A 10,813-nucleotide genomic window follows, 5' to 3' on the forward strand; every position below is an offset into this window, starting at 1 on the left:
AAAGAAAAGCCCGCATTTGACGTTCATTTGTTTATTTATTTTAAATTTGTAAATGCCATTATCGTCTTGCTATCTTTAGTTAGTCTTTTTTTTCTACATTTTCGACTTCCTTCGTATTAGCCCCCACATCTTTGCTCTTCGGATTGTTCGCCAGTTCTACAATACCATCGACATCTACAATACCTCTGATCTCCTTGTTCTCAATTGAGTTCATGATGGCTCTTGCCATGGTTTCCATGCTGATAGGTGGTGTAGAGAGGGCTTGTGCAAATGGAACGGTCCCCTTTAAGGCATTACCCAACACAGTACTGGAGATGGTGAGCAATCCTGCCAAGGGTACAGTCACTGGCCTATCAGGCGTGGACATGAATCCAGGACGAAAAATAATGGGTCGGATTGCAGATGGGTGAGTCAAAAGCGCATTCTCGGCTTCACGTTTAGTGGTAAGGTAGCGGTTTGGAATTATAGGTGCGACGAAGGCTGCAGAGATATAAACGAAGCTTTCAACACCTTCCTTCCCAGCCTCATTTGCAAGAGTAATTGCTGAAAAAGACAAGATTTTAGAGCAATAAACGTCAATAATGGTTCTAATTGCTCTTTATATATATATATATATATATATTTTTTCTTCATTTACCAGTATCACGGTTCACTTTCTCATAGGTCAATCCAGATTTAGGTGCTTTTGAAGTATCAAGAGGGTTCTGACCGCGAAACATAGTCTGGATGTTTTTGGTAAGCTCTTCAAAGTTTTGACTATGGAGAATATCCTTGTAATTGTCCTCTAGCAACAGTCCAACTGAGTGGACGACAGCATTAGCGCCTGCAATCGCATCCTTATATGTGCTGGGTTCCAATGAATCCCCTTGTGCCCAATTGACCTAAATGGTTTTATAATGTTGCGAGATTTAATATCCTAATGCATCGATATATAATTGTCTTTAAATGTTAGGGTCTTATGTTTTAGCATACCTTGGTTGCCCACCCATGGGGTGCAATAAAGTCCTTTTGATTGGATTCTGTCAAAGTGGGTTTACCGCGACGACTATTTTATTAAAGAGAAAAGTTTGAGCCAAGTTGAAATTTTTTTCTTTTGAAAAAAAAAAATAAAAATAAAAATAAAAAAAATAAAAAAAAAAAAAAAAAAAAAGAGTACCTTAAGCTTGTTACATCCCATCCACGAGCAACGGCCAATTTACAGACTTGGAAGCCTATTTTCAGTCGGTTCAGTAGTCGCATGGATTAGCATAAATAAAATATACAATTATACATTTTTCTTTTGTTGGAAAAAAAAAAAAAAAAAAAAAAACATACCAACGCCACCTGTGCCTCCCACAACCAATAGTTTCTTGGCCAATGCTTGTAGGGAAGGTGACACCATTTTTTTCTTTTTTTTTTTAAATCAAAAATGAATTGTGGAATGAATGAGGAGGGAAAGGAAGGGAGGAATCGTCAAAGACAAGGAACTTTCCTAATAAACATGACAGCGCAACATGACTATGCGTGAGATTTCCGCAAAGACGTGACTGTGAAAATGCGCGTAGAATGTGTGGATCGATTCCCGTCGCGCCCAACCGCGCTTTGGTAACCCGGAGGATTCGTCACCATCAGATATGATTAGCAAGAATAGGCTAGAATGGGGAGGAAAAGGAATTCATAGGTTTCTTCTTATTCATGTCTAAGCAGCAGTTGGAGAGATCCAAGAAATTGAATATGGATTTGAGGCGCTGTAGAAGAAATATCTTTAAACAAATGTTTAGATTATTTTTCCCTCCTTCCCACGCTCAGTAAGGCGTCAATTAACTTAAAACTCTTCCAAAAGTCCAATATCATCTGTAACACTGTCAATTGTCAAATAACGTCAACAGCGATCACCACGAACTTTGTTAGGGCCTCTGTTCCCTTTTTACAGGTGCACAAAGCTGTGATCTTTGTGCCTTCTTTCCTCACTATATTGGATATGAGGGTTTTGAGAGAGAACTGCTCCATTACGTCAAGAGTCCCCTAAATTATTCACCACATGGACCTGAGAGAAACCCAATCGGGAGGTGTCGGGTCCTCTACTGCTACCATATTCTGCATATTTATCATTGGAATGCTTACAGCCAGATCAAGCCAACCGTAATGGAAGAGAGTGGATTCCTGGTGGTAGATAAATAAACCATAAAGATGTTTTTGCACGATGCAGGATGGTCGTTTCAAAGGGATGTTGTTTTTTTTGTTATTTTCCAGTTTTTCAGATGACGTATGGATGGAAAGCCTGAAGTAAAATCATTTATTTCTGCGCTCACACACACTCAGCTAAACTTCCTTCACACTCATTACATCACCCTCTTTAGTCATTCCCACTCTCCTCATTCTTGTACGTTCAGAAATACTTTTAACGCTTCAAGGACAAGAGGAAAAAAGGAAAAGAAAGCATAGCAACCAATTCCATCTTTCTCCTTGCTCTTACTAAACAAGTAAAATATCAAAAGTAAAAAAAAAAAAAGAAAAAAAGTCCCACAATTCCTAAGCAAAGCTACAATAAATATGAAATACCTTGAATACCCTGGCATGGATAATATCAACAGTGCTCTCAATTTTGAGACACCAGAGTGTAGAGTCCATGGCAGAGTTGAACCATATTCATGTAAGCAAGAAAGGAAGGGAGAATAAAAAAAATAAAAATAAAAAAAAAAAAAACCTGGGCAAAGCAAACATTAGACTTTCTCCACTGATCCTAGTGTAAAAAAATCTAATCTGGATTGATATATCTCTCTCACTTTTTTTTCTACTCTCTCTCAATTCAATTATAAAAGGCAAAGCTGCAGGAGCGGACAAGAAGCTATACAAGCAGTTGGAGAATAAATACGACCCTACATCACCAAACAACACTCTCAGTCCACCAGACGACGATGGGTTCAACAATATACGAAACATCATCTCACCTTTTGGACCAATGAACCAGCCTGCCTCGAGAAAGACGCTCTTTTATTTGATTGGGACTCTGAATGCATCTTTCCCAGATTATGACTTTTCGTAAGTCTTCTTTTTCCCACGTGTATTAAATCTGATCACAGGTTTTACTCAAAAAAAAAAAAAAAAAAAGGGGGTGATGGAGGAAGGAGGTGTAGAACAGTATCTAGCTGGAATGATATTTATTCCATTCATTCATTCATTCTTATTCTTTCTTAGAGACGTTAAACCCGAACAATTCCGGAAGGAGCCTTCAGTGTCAATAGTAGTGAATTCGATCAATTCAACGTTACTGAATCATGGAAACGAGCGTGCTGTCAAGGACATTGGCCTTTGGGAAGCAATCGACCAATTAATAGAGTTGGCTGATTCTGATGTTTATTCATACAACCCAGAGAGCGACTCTGATCCTAATGATGAAGAAGGAGGAACACTGTAGGTGAACAAAAGGATAAAATGCTAAAAAAAAAAAAAAAAAAAAAAAAAAAATTGTTAGCAATGTTGGTCATTATTAAAACTTCATTTCTCTTGGCATAGGTGGTCGTTCAATTACTTCTTTTATAACCGGAAACTAAAACGCATCATCTATTTTACAATGAGAGGAGTCAGCCACAATGTATTGACAGATGACGATGATATGGAAGACAATTATAACTCTGACGATGATAACAACATTGGCTTTGCACAACGCAAGAAAAGGTAAAAAAGAAAGAAAAGAAACCAAATAGCTTTTGGAGAGAAGGAAGTCCTGTCATCGTTCCCTAACTGACGTAAAATACTCTTGCATTTTTTTTTTCTTTTTTAGGCATGATGACGTTGAAGATTTTGTTGCAGGAGATATGGATATCAATTGACGAAGGAAAAGAGTTTTTTTTCTGTCAATCTATCTAGGCAGATTTTAATAGCAGGAGTGAGGATACAAATTTATTTAATAAATAACGGAAACTGCCTTCGTTATTGATATATATCCTTATTTCTTTTACTTTTTTTCATTTTAAATCGGTGGCAACTCAGGTACTGCTCCATAGACCTGCTTGAACGCATCTCCATACCTGGCCAGCCATGCAACTCTAGCTTGACGACGGCGTTCAATCCGTTCTTCCTCTGTCTCCTCATCTTCCTCGTTATCGTCATAGTTGTAGTCGTAGTCGCCTTCGTCATCCTCAAACGCATCATCCTCATCGCTACTCTCTCCTTCTTTAACCTCGTCCACCTTCCGACTGGTACTGTTACTGTGGTTATTGTAACTGTTGCTTCGAGACGGGCTCTGTACTTTAATTTGGAAGCCCAAGTTTTGTTTTTCGAGTGGAGACAAACGGCTCGGATGATTGTCAAAAGGGTGATACGGACTAGCAGGGTTGGAGCTCCTGGCGTGAGACCCCTTAGTAGTAGTAATAGTAGTGTTAGGATTAACAATGCTCGTAGCAATGGTTGTGGAAGTAGGCGCCGAAGCAACATTATCTGAGGCTGCCAATCTTGGATTCAACGTAGAGCCTCGGCTTGGACTACACGCCAACGGCATTGCTGGAGCTAATGGAGGGGAGAATGAGAGCGGCGGATAATTTGGCATGTAGCCATGTCTCTCCTGAGTAACATTGCTACTATTACTGCTGTGGTTGTTATTAGCCCTACTGATGGCACCAAAGTCAATCCCTGGAAATAAAGCTTGATGTGTTATTGGGGATGTTAAAGGAGTGCATCCCTTGGCGAATGTAACCTTTTTCTTGGCCTGAACAGGCCTATGGTTCGGCGGCGTCACATTGAGCGGAATGGCTTCTCGTCGCTCCCTAAGACATGATTTAAGAGGTCGAGAGGACAATTTGGGATGGTGTAATTCTGCCTGCTGTAAAGACCGTCTAGCGTATTGGGGCTGGGTGTTGCTTTTACTACTAATACGGTTCCCATTCCCATTGCCACTGCTACTGCTGCTGCTCTCTTCAACAGAAGTATGACCAACTGAAGAGAACAAGCTCATTGCTGGGAGCATTGATGTAACAAGTGCAAATGTTGCAGACTGTTGCTGAGGTGAAATTTTTATACTTGTTAGTGCTCCATTAGTGTTTCGAGGGTGTGGGAGAGGCGAGGGTAAATCTTTTGAAGACTTGGCTATCAGATCATTATACGCCCTGCTACCCCCGTCCCTTGATTCACTAAAACCGCTCCACCGTTGTTGAGCCGGATATAGATGAGATAAATCTCTATCCGAATAGTTCTTTTGATTGGACATAATGGTAAGAGTAAAGTCATCGCCAGCTTCTTCTGCGGCCGCCTTTGGGGCAACTTTGGCTTCCTTGGTTCCAGTTCTAACAGCAGGGACACTTGCTGGCATTATCAGTGCTAAGTCACCTATCTTCTTCTTAGATGCTACTGTATTTGCCTCCAAAACAGGACCTGGCTCCTTCTGTAAAAGTCCAGCAGCTAGACTTGAAGCGTTTGACTGATGAACAACAGCCCCTGCTACTTTGACACTCGGTTGAATGCTAACGGGCCCTTCCACGGCCCTATGTGCAATACTCACTATTGCTGTTGATACTGCTGATCGATCCTTGTTGTTTAGAGTGGAATCAGTTTGGTCAATTGCGGTCGACGTTGTCTTTAATGTATCCGTGAATGAAATGTCCTTGGTTTCTCTAAAAGCGTAGTCAAGGCTTGCTTGTTGTTGTTGAACTTTAAAATAAGTAGCTTCAGGTGGAGGAGAGTGTCTCACAGAGCTTATCCTTGATGGTGGTAGGCCAACGCTCTGCTTTGTATCTGCTGTATTCATAATGAATCTAGCCACTTTGGAGCTACTGCTTTCTACAGTCCTACCAGTGATGGCTCTGTTTACTGGTTCAAGGCTGGCCTCAGCAATATCCACTTTATCCTCGCCCTTGACTGCAAGAGGCGATGAAGGAGGAGATGATGACGTTGGTAATAATAGCGCTTTAGCGGCCGACGAATTTATGGCAGGGTCTCTTTCCGATACATAACTCTCACTCCACTTGGTCAGGGTAGGTACAGGTGGTAATACGGCCTGAACAGAATTGGTGGCACAGAAAATGGCGCCTGAAATGGTCGAGATACGATTGTGATTATACTTCGATACAATCTCAATGGGGACTTCTAGGAATGCACCCATGCGACCCTTGAAAAAGAATTTGATTACAAACATGTACTCGACTTTGAATAGTTCACGGTCTAAAATCGTCAGCGCATTTTCCTATCAAATCAACATATGGACCATTAGTAAAAGAGCAAAATAAAAAAAAAAAGAAAAAAGATGACAATTTTTTTTTTTTTTTTTCATTGATATTGCTATTAACGCTTACAGGGATATGCATGGCTATATGGTACATGGACAATGATTTCGCGGTCCTAAAGTCTTCATGGTCTTCATAGTAACCCTTTAAATGATTGCCGTTGGCATGGCTCTCCTCCGACTGCGCAGACACATAGTCCTTTGCAATCTTGGTCACATATGTTCCAACAAGCTTTTTTCTTGGCTTCGTCTCAGCTTTTGCAAACTGTTTCCTCTCAGGGCTCTGTCTATCGCTCGAGGAGACAGCTGTTGTTGATAGTGACGGAGCTACTGCCCTAGCGAAAGCATCATCATTGTTCAATAATGAAAACACGTGGATGGTTTCCACAAGCGACACTTTGATATCCACCACCTGCATGAAATCGGATTTCACAATAAACATATCCAGTGCAACCTTATCACCAGCTGGAGCCACCGATTTGTCAACATGGGCTCCGAAACCGACTTCATCAAGGCTGGTTGCGGGGTCTTTGTGCCTTGAACCGTATCGACTATCCCGTATGGATAAGCTCGGCCGCGTTTGCTTCTGTTGCCGAGGATAGAGGTCTTCTGCTGAGAAAATTTCACTACTCTCTGCAAAATTGGCCTTCTGCGCCGCGAGTGTCATGAGAGCATTATAACTACCATCCTCTGTGCATGGCTGGGGTGGCAAGTCATTGGTAATGGAATAGGGTCCTATCACTTCTTGTTGAGAGCGGCTCATTACCAAAGGGCCTAGACCCCAAAGGCTATATGGCTTTATTACAGCGGTTCCCAAAACCGAATTTGCCTTAGGGACCACAAACCGCACCCCAGAAGGCGCTCGTCCATTGCTCACCATCGAATCTGTTGTGGGGCATGGTAAGGGTCGAATCGGGTTGCGAGCAGTACCGCTGTTGCTGCTGTTGCTGCTGTTGCTGCTGTTGCTGCTGCTAGTGTTATTACCGTCATCGCCAGATTGGGATGAAGAAGAATCGGTATTTTCGCCTAGTGGAGAAACGATTTCGGTAGCAGCACGGATCCGAACGAGCTCAAAGAGCGAAACCGGAAGAGAGTGCCGTAATATAAACGACTCTGTACCTAAGCGGATGTACACGTTTCTAGGGAAGGGGGGGAGGAGGAAAATAAAAAAAGAATGACAAGGTTAAAATTGCAAGTAGCGTTCAATAAAAAAAAGAAAGCGACTTAAAGATCATACCATGGATTAGTACAAAATAGAGAGTAAACTCACGCGGTTAACCGATAATTGATAGAAGCATGTGTGCTCTTGAACGTCCCAGTCACTTTCTCTGGGACACGTATTTGAATGGAGATGCCCTGACACGTGCCTGGAACAATGTATCCAGGCTGAAATGAGTCGGGAACCACTGGTATGGATAATGAAGGGCTAGAGGCATCGGACGAACCAGCGATAACGGGGGGCAGGGAAGCGTCAGTGAAAGGTTTCCCTTGTCGGGGGGTTGGAAATAGAAGTCGGGATGGTACTGTTGTTGGAGTCAAAGTCAAATGTGTAGATGATGCTCTGGCATTAGATGATTCCTGTATCCATCTGAGGTCTTTGATTGAGAGCTTTTGAGTTTCGTGTAGAAAACAGTAATGGTCTACCCGTGCCCGTGAGAGTAGTCCTGCGCCAGTTACGACTTCTAGAGTGACAGATTAATATGGTAGTTAAATCTTTTTCTGTCAGACGCAAAGCAAAGTGAAATAGGGATATCAAAAAACTTCTTCTCTTCCCTTCTACTTCTACATCCGTCCAAACATTACCTTCATTCCCAGTAAGCTCGATCTCAATACCTTCAACGCACACCATCCATTCATGTTGTATGTTGTGTTTCCGATAGACAGAGCTCTCCTTTTCCTTGTTACTGCTAGAATTGTTGATATTCGTTTTTTTGTTGCTGATTTTCTCCTTTATCTTGCCTTTCCTCTCACTTTTAGCTATAGCGGCTTTCATTTCGGGTCTTTTCAAATCTATGGCACTGATAACTAACATGCCTTCCAACATCTCCCCTCCAGGCTTAATGGGCTCTGGAACTGTCCAGTCCAATTTGACATTAGGATGTTTATGCAGTAGGTTGCAGATGTGCGATCGTTGGGAGCCACAACTATTTTCATCGCCATTTTCATTTCCATGTTTGCCGAAATACTCATGGCCTTGACAATGATGTTGGTTCTGTACAAGGGTAGCATTTTTCGATCCTGAGTTAAGCCCTGAGTTCCCACCAGTCCATTCCTGTTCCCCCCACTCTTTCCCTTCTGCTTGCTGAGATTGGTCTTTAACAGTGGTGGAAGGGATGAAATTAAACGAAAGCGGTGTTGATTCTGTTGACGCTGCAAGGTCAGACCGCGCAGAGGATAGAGCGAACCCAGAACCAGAATCGAAATCGAGTTCATTTCTTCCACAGCTTCGCCTCTGCCTGCGGTTGCCGTTACCGCTACTGTTGTCATTGCCATTGCTATTACTAATATTGTTACCGTTGTTGCTTTTGTTATCGTTACTATCGTCGCATAGCCTCGCCCCACGGAAGAGAGAGCCAAGGCACGTGGTTGGCTCCGATAATGTAACTGTTGCTGCTGGTATATGGGCTTTATCACTACTGCGACTGCATTTTGAAGCCAGATCTGACAAATACTTCAACGAGCCTCTGTTCATTCTTCTGAAGATTCCATTATGCACATCACTCTTATCAGTTGAGCCTGCAATCGTAACGGTTTTATGATGAGCAAGATGACGAAAGTGCTTTTGATGCAGCTCACATTCATTGTGCTGAAGGTGCCCTTTGGCGTTAGTATCCGCACAAGGGTAGTCATTTCCTTTACATTGAGAGTGTTGACGTCCCGTTCCCGATAGGGGATCATTTCCTACTTTGGAGCATGAGAGATAACTGCCCCTTTTCTGGATATCCTTTGAAGAGCTGTTGTGGTCGGCATCGCGCCTATGGAGATAATGATGCTGAGAAGTGAAGGAAGAAGGGGAAGGAAGATGAGGAGGATGAACCTGGATATCTTTTGAAGGCGAAGACTGATGGTGGGAAGAAAACTCTGTTTGCGCACAGACGTTATCGGAGTGTGAATGAATTGATGTGACAGTCTCCAACGCGTCCGTGGCCATCCTGACTGTGGCCAGAATATCTTGCGGATCATCGTGGTAATGGTTTGAAGATGCAGTGCCAAGCGCTCCATTAGATATTTCCTTAGTAGCGGCAGGCGCTGTACTTGCTGGTTGCTTGTTGGTATCAAGGGAAACGTTCATTATTATTGAGTGATAGCTGTGATGTGATGAGTAGAATGAATGGAATGAAGAGAAAAAAAAAAAGAAAAGCCGAGGGTATAACTGGGGTATATTATCTTACACGATACTGAGCAATGGAGAAAAGAATAATACCAAGCAGTCAAAGCATAAAAAAAATACTAAAAAATAATAAATGAAAATTCTTTGAGGTCAGTATATTCGTTTTTTTAGGATAAAGCTAGTGTGCAGTGGAAAGGTTGACTTTGTAGATCGTGCAACAGATGATTCTTCTTACCATGGAATACTCCTTTTCGTCCTACTTACTTTTTGTCCTACTCACTTCACTTTTTGTCACACGAAAGTATTCAAAAGGGAAATAGAAGTATGTGCATGTGATTCGGATGCAAAGTTGGTCGTACATATACACCTTCTTTATTATTTTAGTGCTGAAGGTACTGTTGCTGGTAACACAGGTCAATTGTAGATGTACCTCTTGAGTAGGAAGTGAAGAAATATCGTTTTTTTTTTTTTTAAAAGTAGAGAGATAGCATATCAATCGAATCCAAGGGCAAAAGGGCGTAGCAAGAATAGCACTAAACGAGACGCTGCAGAACAATGCAAGAGGATCACGAGTGTGCGAGTGAGAAAGAGAGCCATAAGAAAAAATGAAAAGAACAAGAAGGAAAAAAGGCTAAAAGGTCAATCAAAGAAATGTTTACAAAGAAAACGATAGTAGCAACAGTAATAAAAAATAAGTAACGACTGATAATAATAATACAGAGGACCATTATTTTCATTTATACCATGCAGCTTTTTTGTTTGTTTGTAGGATTCTAGTTTCCCTGTTCTTCACCAACTGCAACTGCCCCTTTCCCTCGTTTATTTTGTTGTGTCATATCATGTGTTCATGCACGCACTAATTGACAACAATAAAAACCTTTTTTAATTTTTTTTTTTTTTTTTTTTTTTTTTTGGATTGCGGCGTATCGCTTCAAGTCAAAGCAAGAAAGCTGGAAAACAGTCAAGATAAGTAAGAGTGAAAGCAGAGAAAAAAAAAAATCAGTCAGTCCGCTAAATATGAAGTCGAAGTCTTGACGGATTTTTTATTGGGTCTCATTAAAATCTGAAGCAGTGCAGTTCACCAGCCATCACGTGAGGGCAGTTTTTTCAAATCATGTCAATGAACGTTTATATCGATAAAATGATCTGCAAAAAAGAGCGTAAATTATCAACTTTAAAGGCTTTAAGAAATAGAGTATATACATGTAAAAGTACAAAACTCAAATGCTCCACCTTCGGAATTGGAAAATTGGGGTGTGATTATAATTTTGGTTATAGATCTGCCC

At 41.5% G+C, this 10,813-nt stretch overlaps 3 protein-coding genes across 3 annotated transcripts; 1 reads left to right on the forward strand and 2 right to left on the reverse strand.

The window, feature by feature from the left end:
* Nucleotides 1-79: 79 nt before the first annotated feature.
* BCR41DRAFT_378727 (hypothetical protein) lies at nt 80-1,381 on the reverse strand (the record flags this gene model as incomplete). The annotated part of the gene is made up of 5 exons (XM_022027175.1): nt 80-543; nt 638-881; nt 973-1,045; nt 1,157-1,211; nt 1,315-1,381. 5 exons carry the CDS (start codon nt 1,379-1,381, stop codon nt 80-82), a joined length of 903 nt encoding a protein of 300 aa, XP_021877761.1.
* A 1,151-nt stretch (nt 1,382-2,532) lies between these two features.
* BCR41DRAFT_311123 (Maf1 regulator-domain-containing protein) lies at nt 2,533-3,661 on the forward strand (the record flags this gene model as incomplete). Its single annotated transcript, XM_022021016.1, has 4 exons — nt 2,533-2,632; nt 2,802-3,021; nt 3,178-3,393; nt 3,496-3,661. The coding sequence occupies 4 exons, from the start codon at nt 2,533-2,535 to the stop codon at nt 3,659-3,661; spliced, it is 702 nt and encodes a 233-aa protein (XP_021877762.1).
* A 13-nt stretch (nt 3,662-3,674) lies between these two features.
* BCR41DRAFT_412477 (hypothetical protein) lies at nt 3,675-6,863 on the reverse strand (the record flags this gene model as incomplete). Its single annotated transcript, XM_022029472.1, has 2 exons — nt 3,675-6,157; nt 6,267-6,863. The coding sequence occupies 2 exons, from the start codon at nt 6,861-6,863 to the stop codon at nt 3,953-3,955; spliced, it is 2,802 nt and encodes a 933-aa protein (XP_021877763.1). The 3' UTR covers nt 3,675-3,952.
* Between the last annotated feature and the right edge of the window lie 3,950 nt (nt 6,864-10,813).

Source organism: Lobosporangium transversale, assembly GCF_002105155.1.
Source record: "Lobosporangium transversale strain NRRL 3116 chromosome Unknown BCR41scaffold_43, whole genome shotgun sequence".
Taxonomy (NCBI): Eukaryota; Fungi; Mortierellomycota; class Mortierellomycetes; order Mortierellales; family Mortierellaceae; genus Lobosporangium; species Lobosporangium transversale.